The sequence below is a fragment of the Labrus mixtus genome, chromosome 12 (genome assembly GCF_963584025.1).
Source record: "Labrus mixtus chromosome 12, fLabMix1.1, whole genome shotgun sequence".
Lineage (NCBI taxonomy): Eukaryota > Metazoa > Chordata > Actinopteri > Labriformes > Labridae > Labrus > Labrus mixtus.
The window spans coordinates 1,970,521-1,984,171 of record NC_083623.1 but is presented as its reverse complement, the minus strand read 5'-3'; the positions used below and the strand labels follow the sequence as shown (position 1 = coordinate 1,984,171).

The following is a 13,651-nucleotide window of genomic DNA, read 5'->3' as shown; positions in this document are numbered from 1 at the left end:
CGTGTATTATTGGACACTCAGTTCTGTACACTCTGCGGTGATTAACTGGAATTAATTGCAGTAAATAAATGTGAAACAGATTCCTATCATTAATTTAATTATGCGCTTAAATTTAACTTTCTGTGCATTTATGAAAAATGTGGCGTTGTCAAATTAAGTGTTAGGGATCCAAACTGTTCCACTTCTCGGCTGTAACCTTTCCCGCCTTTTTAATCAGGTTCATCTCATGAACATATCTTCTTTTTTTAAAGGGCAGCCATGTTTTACTTGTAGCAGAGGGCGAGTGTCCTGATTCTCCTTTTAAAATAAAAGATCTCCGAGGAGCAGACTCATCATCCCGAGGAGGGGAATGTAAACCCGGGAGACATCCTGTAGAATCCAGTCCTGACATTCAGTCCTCCTGCGTCCTTCGGGAGCTTTAATTAGTCAGCGTTCAGCTCTGTGTCCGTGCAAACGCACAACAGCTCTGAACTAATTGAGTTCCAGTCTGGCAGGAGGGATTACGGCTCTGCGATTTTGTCTGAATAAAATCATCACGGGGAGATAACTGTGTGCACAGGTGTTTGAGATTAAAACCCGAAAACAAACTGCGGGCGCCTCTCTGCATCTTCTGATAACTCTATCAGCTTTTCATTTATATGCTGAAGCTTTGCTGTGTGTGCATGATCTCCTGTTTCCCCCCCAGCAGTAACACATGATTGCACATGAGGGATTTAAGCAGAACAACCTCACTACAGGCAACGAGAACCCTCTTACCTTTTCTAGTATTCTCAGGTGGCGTCCAATCCGATATTTTGTCTTAGCTGGCGAGGCCTGGGAGGGAGTAGCTGTCTTTGTATCTATAAAAAAAAAAGACAAATGAAGCAGGTGCAGGCAGGAAAACGCAGCTACAGCAACTCTGCACATGCAGCGAGGCGGCGAGGATGCATCCTGTAACCAGAGGGAGAGATCTAGAAGTGTTTGTGTCGAGGGAAGACATTCAGAGAGACGACCTGCAAATGCATGATAACACAAAAGGAAGCGACGAGACAAAGCCAAAGAAAAGAAGACGCATTCAGGACTCAACAGTTTCAACCCCCGATTGACACAGATGTCTGCATGAAAGTGAAGCTAACAATCTGCTCTCACTTCTTCAAGCTGCTGGTCTGACTGTAAACACTGACAGCGCAGGGAACATGAAGCCAGAAGTCCTTTATCAGTTTGATACTGATAGCTGATGGGTTCAGGATTCCATCAAGTATCTATACCGCTTTTCATGTTTGGGGTTGAGGTTACACCCTGGACTGATCACCCGCCAATCACAGGGCTGACATATAGAGACAGACAACCAGCCACAATCACATTCACACCTACGGGTAATTTAGAGTCAGCAGTTAACCTAACGAGCATGTCTTTGGACTGTGGGAGGAAGACGGAGTACCAGGAGAGAACCCACACATGAACGAGGAGAACATGCAAACTCCTCACAGAGAGGCTCCTGTCAGACGGGGATTCAAACCAGGAACCTCCTCACAGAGAGACTCCTGTCAGACGGGGATTCAAACCAGGAACCTCCTCACAGAGAGACTCCTGACAGACGGGGATTCAAACCAGGAACCTCCTCACAGAGAGACTCCTGACAGACGGGGATTCAAACCAGGAACCTCCTCACTGCTAACCACTGCAGTGCCGTGCAGCCCGGGGTTCAGGATTGTCCCAAATAATAAGAGAGATTCCAGCTTATCTCACCTAGTGCCACAAACAGACATAACGTCAGCTGTTAAATTATATTGAAGTCATTCTCTGCGAGTCCAGAGTTGGCTTAAAACCACACACACACACACACACACACACACACACACACACACACACACACACACACACACACACACGCACGCACACAGCTTACTCACTCTAACTTGTAAATCTGTTGGTTACACAAACATCTGGGCGACGATCCAACCTTTCCAAAGCTTGGCAGGTAAGTCGGTGAGTGTGTAACCACAGGACAGCGAACGTGACCTGGAGTGCCAGGAGCTCATGGAGAGCGAGGTGCAGGCAGGGCCGACACCTAAAGGAGTGTGTGTATCCTGTTTGATTAACAGGCCTTTTATTTCACTCCTAAATGATTAAGTTGCCTCTTCATGTTGTCAAACAGCCAAAGTGAGATTAAAGAGAACGTGCAGCTCCGCAGTACTAACCCCGCAGGGGTTCTGCTGTTTTCTGTCCCCTCCGGTCTGTTCTGCTCTCTGCTGCTCTGGACGCAGGATCAAACCCAAACAGGACTCAGAGTTAATGACGGGCAGCTGGCAAACCCAAGACGGCTGCAACCCCGAGAACCCCCCCCCCCCCGACAATCCCCCAGACCAGACAGAGAAGCTGCTGGAACCTTAAATTTCACTGAGCAAACCAACTTTAGCTTTTCTTCTGTTTGTGCATGAAGAGCTGATCAAATACGCTGCAGAGGGTCGAGTGTGAGACTGAACCAGCTGCTCCACCGACACACACACACACACACACACACACACACACACACACAGACGAGTGAGACATTCAGTGCATTGACTAAATGTCAGTAAATTAAATGTCTGACGTCTGACGAAAGGCTTCAGGTGATTTCAAGTCATCATCATGCAAGGAGGTCTCTCTCGTTATCTGCAGACACTGCATCGTCTCTTTTTACTCATTTTACTTCATTAAAAACACAGAGGTCCCTCCTCCAACCAGGACTGCTCCTGGAACAAAATGGCTTATGGTCATTGTGAGATTGGAGGGCGTGCAGCAGCAACAGTGACCGGCAACAGCAATGAAAAATAATTCTACAATTCTACAATTCACTTAGCAGACTCTTTTCTCCAAAGCGACGTACATCAGAGAGTAAGAACAACACAAGCAAGGATCTAGAAAAAAGGGAACAATGTCAGTAAGAGCAAACGATCAGCTTTGAGTCTGATTGGACACACAGGTGCTGACAGGAAGTGACCAGAGGCAAAGCACAACATTGAGGGCAGTTCTTGAGAGCTCTAATCAGTATAGAAACCATCTTATAAGTCGTCGTTATCAAACAAAAACCATCGTCATTACCATCATCATCATCAATAATATGGAGACCATCATCATTAAGTTAGTAGGTATTCATAAAGAGCTGGGTCTTTAGCTTTTTCTTAAAGGTGCAGAGGGACTCTGCAGATCACATGGAGTTTGGAAGTTCATTCCACCACCGGGGGGCGACAGAGGAGAAGAGTCTAGTCAGAGTCTTAGGACCTTGTTGTGAAGGTTGGATCAGACTTTCATTGGCAGAGCGTAGTGGAGGGGGGGGGGGAGTGTAGACCTGGATCAGAGAGTTAAAGTAAGGAGGAGACGTTTTTGTCACTGAACAGCAGTTTTAAATTTGATGCGAGCAATAATGAAATAACGTAGTTCCCCGGGGAACAGACAGGTCAGGTTCTGAGTTTCTGTGAGGGTGCAATGCATCCTTTTGCACCCTCGTAGAACCGGGCCTGCCTCCAACACGGCATGCTGTGGCGTTGGACAGCATTAGCATCAGAGTTTGTCAGGATGCTGACGTTTCTCTTCTGTAGTCTCACTCACATCTCATCACTGACCAGAGGGCAAAAAGGAAATCCAGAAAATGAAATTCCTTCTGTCTGAGTGTTCACCAGTCTTTGTAAAGATGACAAGAATGTAACCTTAAAATATCTGCACGGAGGTTTAGACGAAAGGGATGAATATCAAAACTCTCCGAGGTGTTCGGGTGTCAGGAGCCGGGGCTGCTGAAGTCTAACAGGACTGAGATGAGATTTTTTTTCTGGCAGCAGAAAGGCTTCGTCTCCGAGCGAGGAGTTCATAACAGAGACTGTTTCAATCTTTGAAGAATCAACTTAGCATCGATTCACAGATTCACAGATTTACAGCGCTGGGAGCTGCAGATGTGACGGAGAGAGATGATCGTGTTTGTGAGTGCAGCAGGACGGAGTCAACACACACACACACACACACACACACACACACACACACACACACACACACACACACACACAGACACACACACACACACACACACACAGACAACAGAGAAAAATAGACGTATAACAAACTGATGCGATATGAGGCTGAAACATCTTGAACTTAACATTTTTTTAGAAAAAAGTTGAGTGTTTCGTTTTCTTAACTCTCCGTCTTCTACCTGCTCCACTTTTCAGAAAATGTGTGCTCAAACAGGCCGTTTGGAGATGTTCCCTTCATGACATCACAAAGGGCAGTAGCCCCTCCCCCAGGTGGGTGACACTCCCACAGCTAGGTGTTTGTTCTGCCCTCTCAGTCTGCCTTCTCACCGTAAACAATAGGACATGGAGCGAGAAAGACAGAGTACACCCAAGCCCTTCCAGAGAGGGGGCGTGGTCAGACACAGCTCATTTACATATTTAAAGGTACAGACACAGAAACAGCCTGTTCTGAGCAGGACTGAAATAGAGGGGTTTATAGACATGATCAAATACAGGATCAGAGAGGATTTAGAACAAGAAACTTCACACACATGTTTTGAGACTTATTTACACTGAAGAGGCGGATATGTCACCTTTAACCAATCACTTCTCATGAATTTATATTCTATATAACACCAAATCCCAACAGATGTTTTCTCATGAGACCTCAATCAAAGAGAACGTTTAGACTGAACTCTTTGTGACAACAGAAACATGACAAACGATCAGATCGCCATCACATCTCAGCTTCAGAGGAGCTGTGACTCACCGTGAGGTGGATTTTTAAACAGTCTCTGCAATAACGTTTAATTCAGTTAAAAGTTTCATGATTTAATAGAATCTCCAGAGGACACACAGCAGAGTAATAAGTCGAGCTTTTTGAGCAATATGAGCCTTTGATGAATGGACTCCAGCCCGTGGACATTCGATATTTAAACCTTTATTTAAATCAACCTATTTGGATTACTTTATGATGATGTTGTCAATGGATAATTCAATCAACAACCTTCAAGGTCACATATCCTCCTACTCCTCTTCAGATTAAATAAGTCTCAGAGCTCCTCAAAACGTGTGTGAAGTTTCTTGTTCTAAATCCACTCTGATCCTGTATTTGATCATGTCTATAAACCCCTCTATTTCAGCCCTGCTCAGAACAGGCTGTTTCTGTGTCTGTACCTTTAAATATTTAAATGAGCTGTGTCTGACCACGCCCCCTCTCTGGAAGGTGCTTGGGTGTACTCGGTCTTTCTCGCTCCATGTCCTATTGTTTACGGTGAGAAGGCAGACTCAGAGGGCAGAACAAACACCTAGCTGTGGGAGAATATGTGACCTTTAAAACAGAAGTTTAAAAATTAATCTAATAGAACTATCATTTTCAGCGAAGAGAACAGCGTCTCTCTCATGTCCAATGGGAATGATGTGTGGAAAAGGGAGCAACAGGTCGGATGTGAACCCAGGCCGCCCACTTGGAGGACTAGAGCCTCTGTACACTAACCACTAGGCTACCGGCGCCCTTGAGGTGTATGATTTAAGGTGTAACTTTGGCCTATATCGTAACCATCTCCGCTGGTTCAACCCTTTAAATTAGCAGGGCGTAAACTCCGACCTGAGTAAGACATTAAGTTCAATCTAGACTACGACTGAACTTTCGCTGAGCTGCTGCAACACTGTGCAGAAATCTTCAATTGAAGGACAGTTTTAATTTAAACGCAGCTACATTCTCTACACTTTAAGGTTATTTCTCTGAGGCTGTTATTACACGTCCTAACAAGCCCCGATATCTGTGTGTGGTTATTTACCTGCACACCGCTCCACGTCCAGGAACTATGTGGCACTCCCCTCCTCTGCAGTAGTCGGGCTGGACGACACACACGCTCCGACAGGGCTGGCCGTCCACGGACACGAAGCCGGGCTGACACACACACTGCGCCTCCTTCGTCCGGCCGCTCAACACGCAGCGAGAGAAGTCATCGCAGGCCAGGAACTTGCAGGGATCGGCCTGATCGGCTGCCAGGGCGAGAGGAAGAGTCGACATTAGTATTCATGGAGAGCGTTTCTGCGCCTCCCCCCTCTATCCAGCCTCCTCTCGCCGGGAGGTGCTGAGGAGTGTTTGATTTTAATGAGATCTTCAGAGTTCTGGTCTGCATTGAAATGTAAGATTTAGCCTCTGGTGTGGACGGCTTCCGAGACTAAACGTCAGATTCACTCCGGGGAAATTAACACGATCAGGGGTTTCATGGATGTAATGTTCACAGTGTGATGCCTGACGTGTGGTCAGAATGTATCTGTGTAACCGTTAATCAAACATACATCAACATGTGTGTGTGTGTGTGTGTGTGTGTGTGAGCTGCACAGAGGGAGAAAGTTCATGTTGCAGAGTATATGTTAGGAAACCTGCAGCACAGGAACGTGAGAGGAGTGTTTGAGATTCCTGACGGTGACCTTGTGCGGCTGTTTACAAGGTCAAACCTCAATGTCAAAGTCTGATGTCTGCCCAGTTTGCATCTTTCTGGTTTTATTCATTACATTTGGATTTTGCAAAAACAAATTGAACTTGGACTTGAGTCAGTCGGCTTTAAGGATAAAGTTCAGAGTATTTGTTGTGTTCTTTACAAACATGCTAATCCATTGTGATGGCTGTAAACATCACAAAATGAGCCTTCAGTTGTTGTTTACAAGGATTTACCGACAGGTCTCATCCACTCTTGGTAAGTTCTAAATGGACTTGAGCTTGTTCAGCGCTTTTCTAGTCTTCTGGATACTCAAAGCGCTTTTTTCACTTATTGACAGGGCTGGACACACGTGTATGAAACATGTTTGAGCCTTTGCATGAACAATCAAGAAGCTGAAGGAATCGCTGTCCCGTCAATGTGAACACAGAGCTCAAAACAACAAACCCAGAGGGAGTTTGACTTCACTTGTCTTTTAAAAAGACCAGGGGAATGTGCGACTTTTTGATCCAGTAGATGTCCCCCTTGAGCTCCAGCATGAAACCAAAACAAACTGCTGTTAGGCCACGCCTCCTAGATACTGAAGCCTCCGCTCTCCTCCAGAGACACACCTCCAACCCCCCTCCACTCGTGTTCACAGGAGTTTAGTGCAAGCGGCGGACATACTTATCCTCTACTCGAGCTGCAATCACCCGTGTCCTGCATTGTTGTGTTAGCATGCTAATGTTAGCGCTCTTTAGTTAGCTCGTAGCTTCACGTTGTTGTGTTAGCATGCTACCGTTAGCGCTCTTTAGTTAGCTCATAGCTTCACATTTCATGTAAACTGACACAGAATGAGCGTGATCTAAAAACTCTTACTAACATCCAAATAATCAGTGAGTATGTTCTTCTTCTTCTCTCTAGTTCTTGACTAAAACAGCTTTTATACACAAGGGGAGGAGCCGGCCGTCCCGTCCATGTAAACACGGCTCTGACAACAACACAGCCAGCGGGACTCGAGCTTCTCCCTCATTGTAGACAGTCATGACTCAGAGACACATTTACACAGGACAGACTGGATCTATGATATATTTATGTGCAACATTCTTCATTTAATTTCCCTCAAACATAAGTTAAAGTCTAAGATTATTAAAAGGGAAAACTCTGAATAACGTTCCTGTCAGTCTCAACAACACGCAGTTTAAACTTTAAAAAGTCAAAACTATAATAAACTGAACTGAACTGTACTTAATGTGTAAATATTAACACATTTTAAATATTTATTATTTTGTGTTTTGGGAATGCATTTCTTATAAATATTAAACACAGAAAACATCGATAAGATATAAAATGATTGAAGCCTTAAATAAAACCTGATATATATAAATAAAGTTTTACAGTATTGAGCGTATTAAACCACAGCTGGCCGACTTCATGACATAAAAGTTGATCCTCAGCGAGCGGCCTGCGAGGCGAGCGCTGCCTCAGCAGAGCGTCTCCTCTCATCTCCGTCACTATTATTCAGGCCCTACAGTGTTCAATACAATCCCACTGTGTATTGGTAGATTTGACATATAGACCTAATTACTGAGTCTATTTCAATGTGTTTGTGATCTCTGCTCTCCCCGCCTGCATCTCATCTGCAGAGAATATTACGATTCAGAGCCTATAAAGAACGAGATGCACACGGGGAGGCGGCGCGCGGCTGATACAACAATGGGACTTATTAAGAGACGCTGCTTCGTGTTTTATCACGCACATAAAAAGACATCAGAAGATACATCCATGGGCTACTGCTGGAACATGAATGTGAAACCTAAAGGCATTCAAATATGTTTTTTTTTTACATTCTGGGAATTTCTACTGCCGGCTGTAAGGCCCAGAGGAGCTAAAATGTCAGCTTACATTTGAACACACAGAATCTGTTTTCACTCAAAAATAATTAGAAGACACACATGGGTCTTTATTACCAGAGTGATAATCACAAGGGTTTTGCTTTGTTTGATGCGATTTGATTCTCACACTCATCTGAGGGCGCACTCACACAGGGCAATCCGTACATAGTAGCCTATTGTGGTCCATTTTATGACAATTTAGCCTCAAATATTTAATAACCGTTAAATCCTGAATTTAAGTTGCACTATTATATGAGAAGCAGTTGGTTTTTGGGGGACTACCAGGGAGAAAAAAGGTTTTAACTGTCTTCCTGCGTGACGATTTCTGTTGTGTCGGAAGCTCATTCTGTTTAAATGTACATGCAATGTGAAGCTATGAGCTAACTAAAGAGCGCTATCATTAGCATGCTAACACAACAATGCAGGACAAAGGTGATCGCAGCTCGAGCAAAGGACAACACAAACGCGAGTGTAGGGAGGTTGGAGGTGTGTCTCTGGAGGCTTCAGTATGGAGGAGGCGTGGCCAAACAGCAGTTTGTTTTGGTTTCATGCTGGAGCTCAGGGTCAAGCTCATCTACTGGATCAAAAAGTCGCACATTCTTCCTTTAAAGACAGAATGTTTGCAGGTGTGCTTGTGGTCAACATCTATGTTAAAATCTGGAATACAACGGTCAGTTTCTGTGCAACTGTGCCGCTCTTTTAGTACCAGCTGTTTTCCCTGTGTGGAGTTTGCACTGCTACTAGATCTTTTAGCCTACGGTGAAAGTTATGAAGGGCAGACGCAGTCAACTTTAGCAGAAAAATAGCTATTAAAAGTACGTATTATACATCAGATTGACTTTGCCTCTACAGTGCAAGCACAGCTGCTCACAAAAGGTCGTATTACTCCCAACTCCATTATACTCCACCAACTCCATTATACTCCACCAACTTCATTATTTTTTTCTGGACCAATTAAGTGAAATTGGATATTTTCCCACAGCACACCAGTGTGTGGCGTCACAGTGGTTAAAAATCGCTGTAATAGGGGACTGATGGCCAGTCGCAGAAGGTCATCATGTCAGAGAAGAATTTCTATTTACAAAAGGTAAACTTCATGTAGATACTGTATGAGTTCAGCGAGAGCTTATTCTATCTTATCCACTTGAAAGTGTTACAAACATCAGTGTACCTGGTTCAATATCCAGCGAGCCCGTGTCGATCTGGATGTGCATGTTTTTGTAGGCGGCGGAGCAGAACTCCTCCAGGACGCAGTGCACGGCCTCGGTGACGTTGTACGGCACCGTCTTGGCGAACTTCATCCTGCTGTTGACGACCACGCTGCCCTTCCTGAAGTTCAGGATTTCCAGATCCATGAAGCCTGTCAGGTTGGCCTGCAGGTACGGCAGCAGCTGTGGACAAACAGAGAAACATCACTTTAGTCCTGAAAGTCTCAGAAGTCATGAAGACGGCGGAGTGTCTCTCAGAGGAATGAAGCTGTTATAAACATGGAGACCGTTTATGTGATATGAATGGATTAATTTGTTTGCTTTCATTTATCAAATGGCCTCATCTGTTATCCATGATAAGCTGCAGAAGTTATTCACTGGAGAAACACATTAAGAAGAAATTGAAATTTATCAGAAGTTGTAACCTTGACAAAGAGAGTACACTGCCAAAAACAAAACCGCTGGAGGGAAAAAAAACTTCAAATTCAAGTTCAGGGTAAATAAATTATCTAATCATGAATGCCAGGCTTAAACAGTCTGAGTGATAAATAACCTGAATCCTCTCATGCTGCAGAGATGACAAATCAACATGTTTAACGATGTATAACTCTTCATGTGGACACCGGAAAATTACTGATTTACATCCAATTTATTTGTTCATTCTCGGGCTGTAAAGACAGCAGAAGAGCGTTTAAATCATGTGAAAATCTACACTGGGGGGAAAGCTGCTTTGGAGGAAATAATCATCTTATCGGTCGAGTAAATCCTCGGTGAGCCGGATGTCAGAGAGATGAACGCCGTGTTTTCAAACAAACAACTAAATCACGGCTGTAAAAGCTGCTCAATGTGTTTTTCTGAATAAAAAGACGACATTCAGATGCTCCAATTAATACCTGTACACAAAGAGGTCATTACTTTCCTTTACTTACAAATTAAGATTGATTTATGTTCTCTTTCTAAGGCAGAATGTGTGACATGTTACACATAAATATATCATAAATCCAGTATATCCTGAGTAAATGTGTCTCTGAGTCATGACTGTCTACAATGAGGGAGAAGCTCGAGTCCCGCTGGCTGTGTTGTTGTCTAGATTGAACCAGGGTTTGAATGTGTATTTCTACTGTAAAGAAAAGCATCTTAATTTGGGACCAAATGGGGATTAGTGGTCCCTTTGCAGCCAGCCTCAAGTAGACACTCCATGAACTGTAGTATTTTGCACTTCAGCATTAGCTTCCTTTTTTAAACGCTGGAGGTTGCAGCTTGGTCTTCACCCAAATAACTATTCTCAGTTCAGCGGAAGTATCAGAAGATGCAAAAGATTGGTTGTTCCCAAAGGAGGATGAATTGTTGGCGATTGGTTCCAAGATTGCACTCGTTCTTAAAATGGTGTCCCACAAGGAAGCATTCTTGGCCCGTTTTTATTTTCTATAAAAACGCGCCCTTCTATATATTTAGTCATATTTGTTTCATGTTATATATATTTTTTTAACCTAAAATGGTTAATTATCCAGTTATGTACAGAGATATGTCTGAATCATTACGTGGAAGTTGCTACAAAATAAAGACACTTACTTTTATTGTTAAATCTTAAATATTGTAAAAAGTCTCCACCTAATCTGCATCAACATACCTGACTTCCTTGCCACACCTGTTCAAGCCACACCCCCAACATTATAAAGGCCTGAACTCATGCCTATCCCTCTTTCCCTCCAAACCAAGCCTGACCTTCTACAGAACAAAGAGTTCTCCCCAATGGGCCAATAAAGTGTATCGTATTATATTGTATTGTATCGTATAAGGATCTGTGTCATAATCAAGCTGCAGCCTTCAGTGTTTAAAGTTTAAGTCTGTTTGTCAGGAGACGTATGTCCTGCCTCAGGTCCTCAGGTACTGGCGCTAGGTTGGCCTGAAAGTTAGTTTGAGGTAGTATTTCCAATCGTGACCGCCATCATTGTGCTTCAAAAGTCTGCTTCGTCCACAACGTCCATGTCATATACAGTGCAGTGTGTGTAAAAAAGCTGTAGTTCCTCGACTGTCCACTTGAGGCTGGCTGCAAAGGCCTTGGAAGCTCCTTCAGGCCCTAGTTGTAAATATAAACATGTTCAAGGCCTGGTTTAAAAATCTGTTTTTGGTCTCTTTATTGGTAACGACTTCACGGGGGGGTTGATTTCTTTTCATTGCCTCTTCAGAAACGAATGCTTGCGTCACTGAGATTACGTCCATGTTTTTTATATCCCACGGTCTTATTTGGAAACTGAGATCAAATTGGGATTCAAATAATTCATACACAGAAAATTTTAAGCTTTCATACCCTCAGTTTGTTAAGACTTATCGAGGGTTCAGCCGGATGTAAAACTCTGACAAAGCTTCACATTATTGGGGATTTAAACCTTGATAGATTCAAATCCATCAGGGCTGTTTACTTTTTTCCTACTGTTTACAGGTGTTTATAAAACAGGAACAGGACATTTATTTTGTACCTGCAGTGTGTACGTGCGTCTTCAAATGATAAATACATTCATAAGTGGTACTGGCAGCGACTGCCACTGATGTGATTATGTTGTTTACTGGAGAGATGCAGTAAAGCGGCACACTGCTCGCCGAGATGACTAACGACGCCTCAGTTTGTTTTAGTCATCAGCTCCCTCCGCTTATTTCTTCTGTCATCAAGATTAGTTCTTTTTAGAGAGTCCTAAACTCAGAGTAAACACCACGTCAACAAATTAGACTTTCTAAATCAAGTTTGACTCATTTACAGTCTCTTCAAAAAGGCCTCCGAGGTTGCTACATTTCTGCACAGCGCACAATTAAAACTCCAAATATCTGAACACTCAACAGTTTTGTTTCTCTAACTCCCATATGGCCGTACATAATTACTTCTATTGATGCAGTTAACAAAACCGTCGGTGGATGAATAGTAAAAAATCTATTCAGAAAATGAGGCTCTCTAAAGGATTGAGAGGCTTTTATTTTACGTGGCAGTATATAGGCCTGAGCCGGTATATTCTATTCATGTGGTAATCACTGTGTTTCACTGTCTGCATTCATTTTTCACTGTTATCAGCAGCCTGAGGACACAACGAGAGAGCAGATGAGTGAGAGGAGGCCGGTTTGAATCTGTAGATTAATGTACGGTTTATAAAGCTTCTCTAAGCTCCTCTTGTGATCCTCGGGCCCATGAGCAAGACATCTTACTGGTGAGAGTCTGAGCAGAAGCTTTGTTTGGTCGAAAAGTGACATTTTGGATTTGGACACCTCATCTCTACAATAAGAAGAGTTGTTTGTTAATTTCTTAGTATCAAACAAGCAACTCTTGTGCAAAATATTCAGCGCGAGAAGCTTGGAGATGGAGAAGCCAAGAAGATTAACTCCTTTTAGTGCTAAGCTAACAGCTAACACTTTGAGCCTAGCCTGGAGAACGGTGCCGGTTCAACTTTCCACTACAGTTGGTTCTTCTTTTCAAAGGATAAAGAGTTATTACTAAGGCTGTGTTGCATACTTGATTCTGATTGGCCAGTTATGTATAGAAAAGGTCTGCTATCCCTCGATAGATCACTGTTGTTAGGAAGAATGATAGACTGTAAATATTACTGGACGAAGCCTGAGTGGCGTCCCCCGTCTGTTCCTGCAGGGGGCGCTGGAGTCCCATCGATGGCGGTCTCCATGCTGGAAATGCTGTCTCAGTCTAACTTTCAGTCAACCTAACGACAGGCTGAGAGCTGGAGCTGAGGCGGGTTTTAAACCTCCTGACAAACCGTTACACCGCGCCCACCTGTCAATCAGGTCAGCTACACGCCTTATTGTGAATAACTCTTATCCTTCATCAAATCAAAACTGATGAGTCATCAAAACATTCACCCCCCGTACAGTGTGTGTCCATCGAGACATGAGCTAATCACACCTATTTGGTTTTTTGAACCAGGCTGTAAACATGTTAATCTCTGCTGTAAAAACAGACTTTTTAGAATGGGTGTGTATGTGACTTCCTGTGCTTCTGCAGCCAGCCTCTAGTGGACACTCCAGGAACTGCAGGATTTTGCACACTTCAGCATCAGCTACATTTTTCGACACCAGAGGTAGCCGCTTGGGAAGAACAAACTGTTATGGCTCTAATCATCTCTACACTCTACCCTCTACACTGAAGAGGAGGAGAA

At 43.7% G+C, this 13,651-nt stretch overlaps 1 protein-coding gene across 1 annotated transcript in view; it reads right to left on the bottom strand.

Annotated features, from left to right (window-relative positions):
* The window catches only part of LOC132985375 (interphotoreceptor matrix proteoglycan 2-like), a 52,025-nt gene that overhangs the window by 1,163 nt on the left and 37,211 nt on the right, over positions 1-13,651 (bottom strand). Inside the window, exons 14-16 of the mRNA XM_061052726.1 lie at positions 9,461-9,680; positions 5,765-5,972; positions 757-839 (exon numbers count right to left, since the gene is read on the bottom strand). Coding sequence (XP_060908709.1) covers positions 800-839; positions 5,765-5,972; positions 9,461-9,680 — 468 coding nt within the window. The 3' untranslated portion in view covers positions 757-799. The remainder of the gene's footprint in view (positions 1-756; positions 840-5,764; positions 5,973-9,460; positions 9,681-13,651) is intronic.